General features: G+C 41.2%; 1 protein-coding gene across 1 annotated transcript in view; it reads right to left on the bottom strand.

Moving 5' to 3' along the window:
• Nucleotides 1-51: 51 nt before the first annotated feature.
• Nucleotides 52-17,076, bottom strand: part of cerkl (CERK like autophagy regulator) — a 20,196-nt gene continuing 3,171 nt past the window's right edge. The window contains exons 3-14 of the mRNA XM_034109302.2: nucleotides 15,811-16,041; nucleotides 10,962-11,093; nucleotides 9,757-9,820; nucleotides 7,366-7,496; nucleotides 7,165-7,239; nucleotides 5,481-5,658; nucleotides 5,163-5,210; nucleotides 4,957-4,976; nucleotides 4,761-4,878; nucleotides 4,537-4,633; nucleotides 1,883-2,082; nucleotides 52-1,538 (exon numbers count right to left, since the gene is read on the bottom strand). Of these exons, the coding sequence (XP_033965193.1) occupies nucleotides 1,460-1,538; nucleotides 1,883-2,082; nucleotides 4,537-4,633; nucleotides 4,761-4,878; nucleotides 4,957-4,976; nucleotides 5,163-5,210; nucleotides 5,481-5,658; nucleotides 7,165-7,239; nucleotides 7,366-7,496; nucleotides 9,757-9,820; nucleotides 10,962-11,093; nucleotides 15,811-16,041 (1,373 nt within the window). The 3' untranslated portion in view covers nucleotides 52-1,459. The remainder of the gene's footprint in view (nucleotides 1,539-1,882; nucleotides 2,083-4,536; nucleotides 4,634-4,760; nucleotides 4,879-4,956; nucleotides 4,977-5,162; nucleotides 5,211-5,480; nucleotides 5,659-7,164; nucleotides 7,240-7,365; nucleotides 7,497-9,756; nucleotides 9,821-10,961; nucleotides 11,094-15,810; nucleotides 16,042-17,076) is intronic.

Below are 17,076 nucleotides of genomic sequence, written 5' to 3'. Positions count from 1 at the left end.
ACACACACACACACACACACACACACACACACACACACACACACACACACACACACACACACACACACACACACACACACACACACACACACACACACACACACACACACACACACACACACACACACCAAACAAAATAAGTGATGGCAGCTGGGATGTGCTGGTTCACGGCATTTACGTGTTTTAAAGCGGAAAACCATCACTTTGTTTTTACCCTTCAGCACGTTTTCACTATGGGATTTATTTTTCTGAGCTAATACCTCTTAAGGCTCTCAAGGACATTTATTGGCAGAATCACTTTACTTCAGAATTGTTGTTGTTGGAATCGCACGATTAATGGATTTGCTATTGGGGGGGAAGAAGATCTATGCAACATTTTTGGAACAACCTCGACTTGTTGTGACCAGCCCGTGCAAGTCACAAAGACCACCATTTTATTCAGGCACATTTAAATTATAGAGCGCTTTCTTTAGGATACTTAAAGATTATGTACGCGAGAAATTAAATAATATTTTTTGGGGTGAACTGCTCCTAGATACAAACTAAACTATTATTGTGAAAATTCAGCAAAATATGCAACATGTTGAGTCGCAGGGTTGAATGTTGAAAGACTACTTGAAGTAATGTTTGATATTTAAAAATACTCAATGAATGCAGACATCGAAGCCAGCCGCTACCTTCCTTTATGTTTATTTCATAGAAATGCACATCACACAGAAATATCTTCTTAGTATTTAAATTAATGAGTATGTTTTTGTTTATGTGAAGTTGTTCTGCACTGGAGTCTCACTGCTTTTAGCAACACCTTTTTATTAAAATTAAGGATTTTCTATTTAAACAACAACTTGTATTGTTTTCATCATCATGATTACATCTGTTAAAAGACTGCTTTGTCAGTATAATATAATAAAAAATGTTATATTCAAATATTACAGTCTTTGGACACTTTTGGCTCGTCGAGTCTGGTTCTGCTCATCTGTACAAAAACATTTAACATAAACTTTATATTTTTTTCTCACAGTGTTGGATTCAATACTTTTAACTTCCAGAAACTGGACAGCTTAAAACAAAATGAGAATTGTAAAAAAAAATAGGCATTAGTAAAATAAAGCCATTTGAGAAGAGCTTGGTATTAACATTTTGTAAAATATTAACATTCATTTGAATAAAATAAAAAAATCTTTATCCTCTTCAGTCTGGTCTAGGCGTGAGAAACTTTACAAAGCACAGGTAGTTTGGAGTTAAAGAGAGCTTACAAAAGTTACGTTATGTTATTAAAGCTGCAGTTATAAAAACAAAATAATGCATGAAGTAAACGGGAAGCTGCAAAGCTCTGTTTCTACTTTGATTAAAGCTTATACGTTAGTTCACATCGCGATGGAAACAGTAATGACCCAGAGAGGGCACTGTCGAGTCACTGTTGTTACTATGGCGATGTGTTTTTGTCTCTCTGATGGACTCAGATGCAGCTGCAGGAGACGGTCGACTCGGCCTCGTCCACCTCCTCCCCATACAGAGTGATGAGCCGCGGGTGGACCCTGAATGCACCACATACACAAAAATGCACTTTAGAAAAACAGTGTTCATTTAAAGCTGGGGTAGTAGGCAGTTTCTTTCTGGCGTCATTGGGTATCGGAGAGCTGCAGGATTAGAACTGTAATTTTCTATTTATGTCATTTTTACTTTTTTTTGCCTTTTCAATAAAACTGCCTTCCAATGGGAACCAATCAAATTACTAATATTTGAAAGATAATTATGGAATTGTTACCCAATAATGCCAAAAATGTACTGCCCCAGCTTATTTATCAATTACCCTGTTTCAGACAGAGTAATAATATTGTTGATAATGTTTATGTTGATAATAAAGATTTTATATTGATACCTGATAAGCACTTCGTTAGCAATCTCCACCAGCTCTCCGTCGATGTTCAGGGTAAAAGCGGAGGCCTCTGATTGGATGATTGGCGAGGTTTTGGACTCGCCCTCTTCCTCACTCTCCTCCTCCTCCGGCCAGCCAACCAGCGAGCGAGGGCGGATCCTCACTGCGGACACGTCGTGCGTCTCCACGAAGGAGAAGCTGAACTGCAGAGAGACAGACAGTAAGACTGACAGACAGGTGTGTGTGTGTGTGTGTGTGTGTGTGTGTGTGTGTGTGTGTGTGTGTGTGTGTGTGTGTGTGTGTTCTCAGGTCAAAAGCTTGTCAAGATCCTCTTTAATCAGGTTGTCAATCTCGACAGGTCACAGGGTTCCTTCCTGTGGACTCTCCCTGTTTGTCTTCTGTAACACCATGGAGCTCCAACAGGGGGCAGCAAAGACCAACAGACAGACAGACAGACAGACAGACAGACAGACAGACAGACAGACAGACTGTCTCTCTCTCCTGTCTGTCTTTCCTCCTCTGTTTTTCTTTCTACAATTAAGTGGATGCACTTTATAGTCCAATGGTGGGAAAAAAATCAAGTTCAAATTTCAAGCAGATTAATATAGTATATTTAATATACGAGGAATACTGTAGTTTATTTTTATTTTGATGAATAAACAATAAACTACTTGATTAAGCAATCATCCAAAATGTATTTGTAAACTAATATCAGAAATTATTCATTATTAAGGTAATATTTTATTCAAAAATGCCAAACATTAGATTGTTTTCAGCTATGAGCAAAAGCACATTTACTTCTATAAGTCAGGTGCTCAGAAGGACGAGGAAGCTAGATCAAAAGTTGCAAACAAACTAGAAACATCGCAAACTTTTAAGTTTGCAGGGTAGTCTGTCTGTGGGAGTTTGTTTGCAACCTGATTTCAACTTTTAAAACATGAAAATTAACAGTTTTCTTTGTCCTAAATTATACTAAACTGAATTATTGTAGGTTTGGCCTGATTCTTGGACTTGAGAAGGCATGTAAATAGATTCAAATGTGAGGTTCAATGTCGGCATGGGGACTCCAATGGGGGTCCTCATGGTTACATTTCAGCTCCGTCTTGTCATGTTTTTCCCTGAGCTGTCCGTCTCTCCGTCAGGATGTAGGTCAGCGAGTAAACAGTCTGTTTACCCTGCAGGACAGTGAACGCTACACTGTCCGTATATATAGTAAGTGGGTTAGTCTGCAGTCTCTCAGGCTAATCTAACTCAGGGACGTGCACAGGTACGGACTATTGTTGCCCGGGCAACGGCCCGTTTCCCCTTTTTGGCTGACCTGCCCCTCTGGAGAGAGCGAGAGGTTTTTTTTGTTTCTGTTGTGGTCGAATCAACATGATAAGCCCACAATTAGTATTGTAGTGTCTCGCTGCGGGAAACACACCAGCTTCATTTTTCTTCTACTAATTATTTTACTTCTTCTTCTTCTCCTTCTTCTTAAATGTAATTGCCCACATGGCCGACGGGGCCGCTCGCTCTCTTTTCTTGATCGCCCTCTCTCAGGAGAACACTTCACTGCCCGCTTCATTGTAGGATTTCTGCCATGTCTCTCCTTTAATTTGACCATCTCTGTTATTATGTTATGGAATACTAAATAAGTAATTAGATACCTTACCGTTACTGCGCTCATAAAGAATGATAAGAATAAGAATAATGCGTATTGAACTGGTTTCAACAATTAGTGAGTTTATTTAAGGTAGCCTAATTATAGAAGCCCTATTTTATCAGTATGTCTGCAATGGTCAAACTACATTGAATTGTCCACATTTTTTCTTTAGTAGTTACTAACATTAGATATTTTAATGAGATATGGACCGCAAAACAAAGAATGTTCCTGGTTTTCATTTAAAAAATCAAGTCACCGAATGCAAGTAGTCGTCTTAGCTTATTTTGTTATGAGATGATGATGTGAATTACTGTTCAAATTAGTTAATGTAATAATCGTTTTGGTCTTATATTTTTTTTCGGGGGGTAGGCCCTTTTTCCAGTTTAGAGTAGCCCCTCCAAATGTCTGTGCACGTCCCTGATCTAACTACTATGTTTATTTTTACTCTGTGAGAGGAGCCAGCAGGATGGCGAGGTCGAGTGATACAACGGGTACATTTGAGATACGGGCCACGTGTGCCCAAAAATCCCTATTACTGTCAAACATTTTGTATCTCTCAAAGTTAACCTGAAGATTAAAGATATAACAAATACAGATATTCAGGATAAATGGACTTAATGGACTTGTGTTTGTTTTGAAATATTTTTCCAGTCTTACATTTTGCCGTATTTGCACTTACGAATGTCTCTGTCGTATTCTTTTCTTTTGTTTGAACTCAGAGCACATTTTTGGAGAAATCAATTGAGGAGTACCTCCAAAATCAATAATCCATTAAAAAGCACTCAAACAGAAACTTGAGTGTTCCTAAAACTAATGGGCATGTCCAAATACAAGCTTTTGTATAATTGTATTATTATGTACACATTTGAAACTCAACATTGTACCTTCTTGCATTAAAAAAATAAAATAAAAACATCCCAAACCCACGTTTTCTAAAAATAACTAAAGTGTAGAATTCATTTATATATGTTTTCATTGTGTTTGGAAGATTTTGATTGACAGCTGCTCTCACCTGTCCACTGGAGCTGCCGTATCTCTTCAGGTGTTTGATGAACTCTGACCTGGAAGTGTTTCCGACTGCGATCAATGCTGCGCTGCCATTTGCCAAACTGTCACAAACAGGAAGTGGAAGAGAACGTTCAGAAGCAGAAACAGAATGAAATAAACCTGCAGCGTGGTGCGTTCATGGTCAAAACACAGCTGACTTTAGCATTCCCAGATCTGCTGGTCATGTACCTGGTGTTGGGAGCGAGACCTCGAGGTGTGTGTGGGCTCAGGCAGGGGACGGACATGATGCTGATGCTCAGATACAAGCCCTGATTGGTCGTCCAGGACTCCTCCACTTCTGCATCAACTGATCACAAATGGAAAAATTCAAAATCAAACTAGTTTGACAGAGACGGAAATCTGAACCAGCAAGTACCATTCTCACCTGACCCGGAGTCCTTGTCTCTGAGAAAGAGGAGATCATATTTCGTTTTAAACATGACAGGCAATCAATATAACACACTGACATTTATAAACACATCCCTGTTTCTCTACCACATTTAAGTTTACATGCACAGTTATATTCCACTTTTATTATTTAGTATACATAATCAACTACAGAGCCTTGTAAAGAGCACTAATGTTCCTCACCTGTTTGTCTTCTTTGCTGGTAGAAAAGACAGCTGACAGTCCTCTGGTCTGAGAGAGACAGAAAAGAAAATAATCCAGAATAAGAGTTCTGGGAGTTTTATACTACATATAACCTAAATCCTTGGATCCACACCACATCTGAGTCTGCACCAATCCGTCCAATCATAAATCTTCACCTTTCAGAACTGCTTTTAATGGGTGATTAATGTTGTGTGTAGTTTTAAATGATCATTTTAAACTATGTGAAATGTCTTCAAGTATAGAAAGTAAATCTAATTTACTGTATACAACAAATACATTTCTATCTCTGTGTTTTACCTCAGCCTAGCCAGCGTCTTCACCAGAGCATACTCTCGTCTCCGCGTTGAGGACATCCACCTCTTCTTCTCCGCCCGCGCTAAGCACTGTCCACCAAAGCCAAACATGGCGGAGAAACCGAAATGCACCAACTGGCCGAGAGACGAGAAGCTGCACATGTCCACCTGCTGCAGGTGACCTGCAGACAGAGGGGGAGATGAATACTGATGAAAGATTATGAATATTTATTATGCTTGGGACCCTCCACACACACAGCCTGTACATAGGCCAAGTGGTCATATGGTGAGAAGCTCATTAATATGAATGAGAGGCAGCACTCTAAATATGGGCGACAGAAAGAGGTCAGGAGTGTGTGTTTGTGTGTGTATGTGTTCATATCTATCGATTCCGTAAATGGATCCCATTGGAATAGAGTGAACAGTCTCTAAAGCAGCTAATTTAAGAAGATAGTTCAATTTAATGTTTAATTTGTTCAAAGCTTCGAGATGATTGTCACAATCGGGTGAAACTCTCCTTTAAATGACTCTAAACAATTTGACTGTGTTTACAAGTAAGCCAATTTAAAAAAATGCCATGAAAACTCCATCAGCAGATCGAAGTAAGTCAACCTCTACTCTAAACATATCCCCACAGCCTTTGAATGCAACACACACACGCACGCACGCACGCACGCACGCACGCACGCACGCACGCACGCACGCACGCACGCACGCACGCACGCACGCACGCACGCACGCACACACACACACACACACACACACACACACACACACACACACACACACACACACACACACACACACACACACACACACACACACACACACACACACACACACACACACACACACACACCATCTGGACACATACCTGCTCTAACCTACTGAACTGCGGTGCTGTCTGCCCACCTGTCTGTCTGACTGCCTGTCTCTCTTTCTGGATATAATCAGATTTCCTCTCCATATGGCATGATGTGTGTGTGGGTCTCAGTCAGTGTGTCAGTGATATTAAGCCTGCAGTGCTTCTTAAGAGTGTAACTACTTTTTATTTTGAACATAGCGAAGGTATAGTCCAAACATGTGGGTTTTCAGTCTGTGACAGAAGATGTGTAGACTTCTTTATTTAAGCTAAGCTGCTGGCTCTAGCTTCATATTAAACATATTTACACGAGAGACACTGAGGTGTAACAGACAGGTCAGGTATATTCACTTTGGTCAAGTCGCTAATTCACTTGAACTCACCTGGTTCCGTGGGAACAGCTTTCAGTTTAACTGTTTCCTATTGTTCAGGAATTGTATGTGTCATGGGTTAGTGCAGACAATTAGTCTTGATTCGTGTTAATGAAACACCGTCCCACATCAGGCTTTCATTCATTCAAACACAGCAGCCCGCCAACTGATTGGTCTGCAGGTGTACTTGACAGGTGAAGTGGGAGGGGCTACAGTAAGCACAGTAGACCTGTGATTTAGAGTGAAACTGATCCTGCTGTTAGACATCTGTCTGCCTGTACGTTTGTTCATTCTCAAACTGAATGACCATCAACCGATCACAGTTACGCTCGACACAGGTAAAACATATTTTAGGCAAGGTAACTATAGATGTAGAACAAGTAGAACCAACCCAGGACAATATGACTAACGATGATGCACGTTGTATCTTTGGATCTAGGACAGGTTGAACTTACCAAGGACAATGTGCAGGGCTGCAGTGACTGGATCTCTGACTCCATGAACAGAACAGGAAACCACATCTGTAGAACCTGTCAAGATGAACCAACAGTTAATGAAACATCACAGCTGTTCTACAAAAAGGTTGATATATATATTGTATATGTATTTCTGCGCAGAGTTAGTTTGCAGTTTTGAGGTTGTGCCCTGTCTCTCACCAGCAGGAATGATTCCAAGAGGCAGCACTGCTGTCACTGGTTTCTCTGGGGATCCAGCATCCAGCTGAGCTCTGAAGACCAGAGCGTGACACAGCTCCGCCACCGACCCGTCCCCCCCAACACACACCACCCTGAGGGACAGACAGGCAGACAGGTAGAAAAGTATTTGTATAGTTGTCTCAACTATGTTCTGGACTTCTAATGAGAGTATTTTATTACTTAGGGTTACTTCTGACATTGATCCATCATAAAAGTGTTTTATTGTTGGGGTCCTTTAAGTTCCTGGTCCTCCAGCAGGTGGCATGGCTTCTCCACAGGACCATTGTCAAATATTTTTTACTGAGAATGGCACTGAAAAGGGCTGGGTATTGAGCCTCAATACTTTTTTTGTGACCAAACTGTGTCTGGAGTACCAAGTATCCTAAAGGGTTAGGGTTACCCTAACCCACTGAAAATCATTGTTGTAGTTTTGTTTACATACACATCCAAAGAGAATGTTGTTAAGAAAAAAACCTGAAGCCCAGGTATGGAAAAATGTAAATGAGATGAAAACCAGTTGTGTTATGGGAATTTGGTTTACATTTTCAAATGACATATCTGAACGATTGTATGGGTTAAGGGGTTAACACATTTAGTTTTTATTCTCTCAAAAATGTTTGGTGAGTCAAAATAAACGAGTACTGTTGCATGCTGCATGCGTAATAAGGCATATTATCCCTATTATTATTAGTATCTTTTTTAGAAGCTAAAAATAAAAAGCTTCCTCTTCAGAGTTGGTGTTTCCAGTAAATGTGAAGTAAACAGACTCCGCCCCCTCCCCCTCCTCCTGTGTATGGGATTACCTGAAGCTCCGGTCACCACGGTGACAGCCAGCCTAATTGGCAAATGTAGGTTTCAACCAAATCCTCACCCAAGCAGCCTCACACACACACACACACACACACACACACACACACACACACACACACACACACACACACACACACACACACACACACACACACACACACACACACACACACACACACACACACACACACACACACACACACACACACACACACACACACACACACACACACACACACACACACACACACACACACACACACACACACACACACACACACACACACACACACACACACACACACACAGCAGCTAGCTTAGCAACGCTGAGCTAATCTTCTCTAAGCACATTAAGCTTTATGAGGCCTGAGCACAAAAGCTGCTCACACACACACACACACACACACACACACACACACACACACACACACACACACACACACACACACACACACACACACACACACACACACACACACACACACACACACACACACACACACACACACACACACACACACACACACACACACACACACACACACACACACACACACACACACACACACTGATCACACACTCACACTGATCTCACAGATACATGTAGTAATGATGAGGGTTTGATCAGTGTATTTTCATTTAGATAAGTTATATTATATCTCTTGAAAGCATAACATATTATTTTCACTTTTAGTTTAGAGGTAAGCTCAGTTAGAAGTTAGTGATTTCACCTGTCTCTCTGTTAGACTTAGTTTGTGTGTGTTTGAGTGGGTAATCAGTCTGGGTCAGTGTGTTTTAGTGTCAGCCTCTGAACTGCTGTCTAATGATCTGTTTCAGTGCAGACTGTTGTGGGAGGAAGATGCCACAGTTTGAGAACAACATGTTGACTTGTTACCTTACACTTTAATATGAACAGTGGGCCTTCATTTTATAGCTTTGACTTTATTAATGCGAAATAAACTTCACATATTAATCCTCACATCCAACACCTGAAAAAGCATTTAAGCCAATATCCTGAAACTGATCCCATCCCATTTCGGAAATATATATATATTTTTTTGTTGTTGTTGTATACAATACCTGTTTTGGTGTGATGTGATTACTATCAATTTTGTATGGCCTGGCTCATGTTTAACATGGACAAGTACACACAGAGCTTAAACTCATTATTGCAGGACAATATGTGTATGTAGTCATTCTATTTTTTTCTTTGTACTGTTTTTGTGTCTGATTTTATTTAAAGCGACTTTGAGCACCAGGAAAAGCACTATACAAATGTAATTGATTATTATTATTATTATTATTATAAGGGTTATATTTGATCCATAATGAGATTACTGAAATTATTAAAAATCTTATTGAAGCCCCCTTAACCCTGGGAAAATACCTTCTCCAAATCACATTTATGATTCAGAATAAGATCAGTTGTGTCAATCAAAATTAGATTTATAGCAGGAAGTTTAGAGTAAAGTAGAGTGATTGATTTATAGCCCAGTAAACAATTGTAAATGTTAAATCGAGGGAGAGAGGGAGAAAACTAACCCATCATATCCATCCAGCTTGCATTCCTTCATCACTGAGAGAGCATGACCCTTTTTCTCCGTAACTGGAGAGAGAGACAGGAGGAGAGAGAGACAGGAGGAGAGAGAGAGGGGAGGAGAGTGGGGGAAACAGAGAGTGAAACAGATGGAGAGACACTGAGATGGACAGAGATAAAGTGTTCATGTATGTGTGTGGTCACATGTACACGAGTGTGTGTTCGATGGCTGCCAAAAAAAAGTGGGACAACGGATATCACACCATCTGCTGAGAGGAGGAGAGCGGGGAGGAAAGGAGACAAGGAGAGAAAAGGGGATACAGAGAGAGACAGGAGATGAGAGGATAAGAATCAAGAGAAGAGGAGAGGTGAGGTTTGAGGAGCTAAGAAGTTGAGTAAAAAGATGCAGATATGAGGAGGAAGAAAAAAGGTGGACGTAGCCAGGAGAAAATATCAGATGAGAGAAAACAAGAAAGGAGATAAGAGAAGAGGAGATGAGATAAAGGGAAAAGAGAGGAAACAAGAAAGGAGAGAAGATGAGGAGAGGAGAAGATATGAGGAGGAGTAAAGGAAAGGACAGGCAAGAGAAGGGAAGAGGAGAAAAGAGGATAGAAGGCATTGAGATGAAACAAGAGTGATGAGGAGACGGGGAGATCTTTGGAAAGCATTATTTGAAATATAAAAAGAGGAGGAAAATTAGTCAGGAGAAAAGAGGAGAGGAGCAGGTTGTCTCTCTATCACAACAGATGGGCTAAGCTCCGCCCCCTGTATCAAGTTACTTAGCGACTAGAGACTGCCATTAACTCTGACCTTTGGACACACACACACACATATACACACACACACACACACACACACACACACACACACACACACACACACACACACACACACACACACACACACACACACACACACACACACACACACACACACACACACACACACACACACACACACACACACACACACACACACACACACACACACACACACACACACACACACACACACACTGATTTCACATTGTCTTCTCTTATATCAATAAAGATGGAAGGACAGTTCTGCCGCACTCCAACAAGGTTTTAATACAATATACATACGTTGTAACATCTGGAAGTCAAACTAAGGGTATTATATTTCAGATTCTAATTACTATTATTTGTTGTGAAGTTGATCAGTGGATACATAAAAAATGAGGTGGACTGACCAGTGATGTCAGTGCGGACGTCAGCCATTTTGAAGAGGGGAGCCACGTGTTCTCTGTAGATGTGAACGGCGTCCTTCTTGTGGCTGCAGGGGTTTATGAACACCTTTAGATACCTGGGACGAGTGCTGGGCCCTGCAAACAAACATACAACATTTGGTCTCAATTTGTCAGAATTCTTTTGGTTCCAGCTTCTTAAATGTGGTGATTATTCTGCTTTTCTCTGTTTCCTGTTGTAAACAAAAGAAACTAGTAAAAATCATGGTGATGAAATGAAGATGATCCTTAAAAGAGGATATAGACACCTCTGTGCTCTTATAACATGGAGGAGGCCTGTATGATGCAAAAATATACAGCATATCATTTACATCATCAACAGTGGTTGACAGTGTGTGTGTGTGTGTGTGTGTGTGTGTGTGTGTGTGTGTGTGTGTGTGTGTGTGTATGGTTACATGGTATCGACTCCAAACTACAGTCACAAACACACACACCCCAGACCCCCTGTACAGGTCATCATTAGGCCGATTTAGAGACCGCATTATAAATCCCCGTAGACCTGCACAGATCAATACACACACACACACACCAGCTCCATTATCCAGATCATTATTATAATCTGTTCCCAGAAGGCTGTGACCTCGCCCTGATAATGACCCCACACACACACTTACACACACTCACACACAGTGCACCTCCTGGCATCCCTTACACCCCACAGCATGGACCAGGAGGAATTACCCTGCACCCCTGCCACTTTTCTCTCTACTCGTCCCCCACCCATACCAGAAGCTCGCCCACTTTGGTGCCACCCAAAAATGTAGACCCTACCAAACTCCAACAGTTTTCCACTAGGGGACTTAAGGGCCCGGGATGAAACCACAGGACATTTTGGCGAAGGGGTTTAGGATAATACTTATAATCCTAAATTTCGAGCACTTGTCTGTTTACTTGCTTATAGAAGCAGGTTGATGCCCATTCTGTTAAGAACAAAAGTATTTAAAATATTTAAAAATAACTCATGTCCCTTGAAATGTGATCCTGAAAGCTCGAACTAGGCCTGTCTGTTATACACACACAGTCTCAGAGGAGATGAGGTCATTCAATTTGCTGATATGTTTCTAAGAAGAAATGCAGACAGACAGGTACATGTAGACAGATCAAGTATCAGTCAGATCATCTCCGAGCCCCGGCTAGCGGCAGGTTGCTATGGCGTTGCTAAAATGTTGTCATGGTAAACAATCCCAGTGTTGTCAAGCAGAAGTGTTGAGTTTCTGACTGAAAACCGAAGATACTAGATGTGTGGAGAAAAACAAGATTATATTGTGCTGCAGACTCCCCCTGATGTCAGCGGACAGAAGTCATCAATTAAAGGCTTTAAATGTCCAGTTTGATCAGATTCTCCGGAACGATCCAGTCTACTGATTTCGTTTTTTAGACATGAGACTTAAAGGTTAAATTCTACTGTAGTATTTGTAGAGACAAAACTCATAAGTAGCCCTCCAATTTCAAACTTCATTGCTTTCCGCAGTTTTTATTGAATATCTTCGAGTTTGGGACTGCTGGTAAAAGTAAGCCATTTCACTTTAGGTTTGGGGAACCTGTTTTGAATGTTATCATACTCATCATATTGCTGTTATCAGTTATTTTACAAAAATACATCAATGTTAACCTGCTAGAAGAGCTCAGGGAAAGAACAGAAGATCACCAAAGTTGGTATGTGTTATCCTTTTTGGACCATAAATGTCTGTACACTACGCCATGCGTGATAATTGTTAAGACTGACGGGAGACAAATCCTTTCAATTGCCAAGTTGCATTGAAATCATTGTGCAAAATAAAGGGGGTTCAAAGGGTTTGACCTTTGATACAACCATTATTTAGCATTTTTCATATATCCTCTGCATATTGATATTGATTGGGTGGGTGGGGGTGGGGGTGTGAATGTGTACTGCTGTACCATAAAGTTTGTTTCCTGACAAACAAATTAGGCCTTCAACATTAATATGAGGTAGACTGTCACTATGGAGACACTCACTGACTTCACAGACCCACCGGTTAATATGTAACACAGAGCAGCACACACACGGCCATAAAGCGGTTTATAGAGTTTAGTCGAACTCAGACATAACCATCTCGTGTGGTAAAAGACTACACACAGTTCAATGCTTCATGTTTGATAGAACAGTCTGTGTTAGCCATATAGTATTTCTGGTCGGAAAACCCCGAGTAAAAACTATATTGTTGTGTTTAATACTGCAGTTGGGGGGGCAAACAGCCTCTTGCTCTTAACCTTCCTTTTGGCTAGTTATAAATTACACTTCTTAGCCAAATATTAAATGATAAAACATCTTTGACTTTAGGTATTATTTTCTCTAAGACCTAATAAGATTCTTTAAGGGATACCCAAGGGCTTGGATCTGATTAAATGTTATTAAACAACCCACCTGCTGTCCACACAGTGTAAAGATGTCGTCACTTTGACCCGGTTTAGACAGTACAGTACCACCAGACTGACCATCACCACTTCCCACTGATGTCACTATGCAAACAAACTAACAGCTCTGTAAGCGAGCAGAAAACTGACGTTAGATTGACAAGACAATTGATCTGGGAGGAGCTGCGTTGGCCGCTGGTGGCTTGGGGCGAACTCAGTATGGCCGTCCCGCGAACTCCGCCGCCACCACCGGTCTGTCAGTCTGTTGTGCTGTTAAACAACTGCAGTCAATCCATCCCACCGCCTGACTGCGTTGTATGGAGACAGACTCTATACAGCATCACTGCCTGCCTTTTGTCACTCTGACTGCCATTCACTCTCTGCACAGCGTTCTGCAGCTGCTTCACACAGCCAATAACGCTCTAGAAACTGAAAGTGTCTGCTCTCCGCTCGCCATTGTGCAGCTGAATGTTCGGACCTGAAGGTTAAGAAGTGGCGGTAGTGTCAGCAGCGGCGAGACTGACTGCTCTGCGAAGCCACGATTCACACAACAATGCGCTTTTCACACTGACCTCTGGCTGGAAAATAGGCTTAATGTCCGCACAGCAGCAGAGCGGCCGACTGTTTACCTTTCACACACGCACACACACACATACAGAGACTCCTTCGCCGTGGTGTGTAAAGTCACAAAAGCCTCCACAGTTTGATGTGCAGTGTGACCACGCGAGCTGACACACGACCTGTGAACCATTCATGTGTGTGTGTGTGTGTGTGTGTGTGTGTGTGTGTGTGTGTGTGTGTGTGTGTGTGTGTGAGAGTGACGCCAAAGGAAAACACTTAAAGAAGTTGTGACTTTGCTGCAGGGCATCATATGTAATCTGGTTTGACGGACAGACGGACGGACAGACAGACAGGTGACCGGCGATTATGTGTCAGACCGATTGCCATGGTGACAACACGACGGTAATGTGTGTGTGACCTTTGACCTCGTCATTTATGGATAGCTTGTAACACCTCTGTTGCAGTCGAAAAAAACTGAAATGTAAAGTGTGTTTTGTGTGAGTTAAATCCATACACAGAGCACTCTAACATTTCTATTGTGGGTTAAGTGTCAGCCAGACACCGCCTGCTACAGTGCACCTGGGAAACCAGTGTCTGGGAACTTCAGTCTGCAGCAACCTTCAGAACTTTATCAAACTGGTTTCCTGGATTCATGCAATCTTATGTTAATAAGTTAATAATGATGAAATCAACTCAAAGATGAAATGGCAGAAAACACTGAGGGAGATAATTAATTAATACATTTTCTGTCTCTTTTACATTACACCTAGACATGTAATTCATTGTTAATTTAAAAAGTATTCCATAAAATTAATACAGTGACTGGGGCAGCTTTAAGGGAATAAGTCCACATTTTATGCAACAGATTTTTCGTTTTATACGCATATTACACATTTAAAATCAAGTTTAGTATAGATATCATGTCTGTTGTTTTCCTAGTTTGGTGTAAAAGAACTGGATTCATGGTTCTGACCTCAAAACCATACCTTTAGGATAAACTGGAAATCCAACTGTGAGCCAGACTTTATCACCCAACCGTGTCAGACCCTACTAAAGCTCTTGCGGCTAAACGGGAGCAAATCTCTGCTGGTGGACAGTCTGAAACCAGCAGCACAGAGGCTGTAAACTCTGGCACACCCCTTACATTTGCCCTTGTGGTGTACATCAGCTACAGTTTTACGTCCCAATAGTGTGGTTTTCGTCGCGAGCTAAAGTGAATTGGACACACACGTGATTGTGTAGACGAGTAGTTTAGCTAATTAATCTCTCTTGCAGACAACAAGTATTCTATTGCTGACAGCACCTAACTGGGTGGCTGAGTGCAGTGTGTGCGTGTGTGTATAATCTGTGTCTCTTTGTTCCGGTGGATTAGCAGATTAGCTTTACTGATGTAACTGTGACTCACCTGATTATACTGAGTGATGAACAGGGTGATATAAAATAAGGTCCGTATTCCAAATTACATACATTTTCTTTTTACTTCAAGTGTGTACTGCAGCTTCCATTACATACGTGTACTGTTGCATGAAGTTGGATAAAATTCGGACATATAATTGTGTCTAAACACTGAAAACAATTTATCTGTGACCAGCAGCTCTTTAGTTTTGTCTCTAAGTTCACAAACAATTATTAGGAGGTGGAAATTTGGCATGGGGATCATTTAAAAAAAAAAAAAATGTAGGCTGTGTTTGCATTAACAAGTGGATGCACCTATCTGGTTGCAGCTATTTGATCTTGTTCTACACTCTGCCACTATGGAAGGCAAGTATTGCTATTTGTCTGCCTCTAAAAATAAATGTATCCAATATTTTGGCATCCCACTTATATTTAATTTCTTCTAAATGAGTGTGTTTGTTACCTGTGATCAGCTCCTTCAGGGTGTTGTACCATATGTGTGTGTGTTCTGTGGAAGCGTTGTGGAGGTGCAGCGTATCCCCCTCAAGCCTCTTCCCTCTCCTCTTGCAGCAGAACAGAGCCACACCGAGCACGGCCCCCCCCGACTGCTGTCCCGCCGCCCGCCGCCGCTTCACCTTCACTGCATACACATCCTGCAGCAGCAGTACACCTGGCTGCGGGACGCTCGTCTCACCTGCACAGAGAGAGGTCGATTAAACACACGCACAGAATGCACCCAATGTTAATAACACTACAAATATATACAAATACATAAATGTAAATGAAAACCAAAAAAATTGCTTTTATTTTGAAAATCAAACAAGCAGACACATGTCACAGCAGGTGGACAAACATCTGTACATGAAAAAACAAACCCTTTAATTAAATAATAATCCGCTTTAATCACCAAAAATATCTGAATCCATCCAGATTTTCACGTCTAATGATGTATTAAAGGAAATCACTTGAACTTTGCATCCCTTCAACAGACATAATAGTAAAAAACACAGCACATATCAGCTTCGATTGTCTAAAAACATGTTCCATAAACATAAATGACAAAAAAAAATGTTAAGCTGCGGCTTTGGCCACATGTGATAACTTAAACATGAGACATAATGATAAATATCAGCATAAAAAACTAAAAACCAAAAACCATGCACCTTCAACAACAGATCCGAACCACTCAGAGAGCACCAATCCATCAGGTTATATATGATACAAGCTGATTAACTCTCTGTGAAATACCCTCCCGCTGCTATCAAATACCAAAAACCCAAAACCACCCGCCTTCTTCCACCCGCAGAGGCCAGCATCCATATGTCAGGGTCACAGTGTGTCTGTCTGTTGTTGGTGCTTCCTTCATGTTGGGTTCATCTCATATTGTAAATAACACAAATGAACATTAATATGACCCACAGCTGGCTTTATTTTTCATTTTAGTCAGAGCAAGGTGTTGCTGAATGTACGACGCTCTTAGCTGATTATAAGTTACCCAACAGTGTGTCCAAATATTCTCACAAACTCAAATGTGTCCTCACATTAAAGCCATTAAGGAGAATAATGGCTTCATTTTATACATTGCTGTTTTCATTCTCTATACACACCTATTTGCAGTTTGGCATAATAACCTAAAAACATTGAAAGAGAGACAGCTTTTCCATCCACCCCAATGACGATGACACTGATCTGAGTTGACAGAACCCACATAGTTGCTGTTCACACACAT

This window comes from Pseudochaenichthys georgianus, chromosome 21 (genome assembly GCF_902827115.2).
Source record: "Pseudochaenichthys georgianus chromosome 21, fPseGeo1.2, whole genome shotgun sequence".
Classification (NCBI taxonomy): Eukaryota; Metazoa; Chordata; class Actinopteri; order Perciformes; family Channichthyidae; genus Pseudochaenichthys; species Pseudochaenichthys georgianus.
This window is presented reverse-complemented; position numbering and strand designations above follow the sequence as displayed.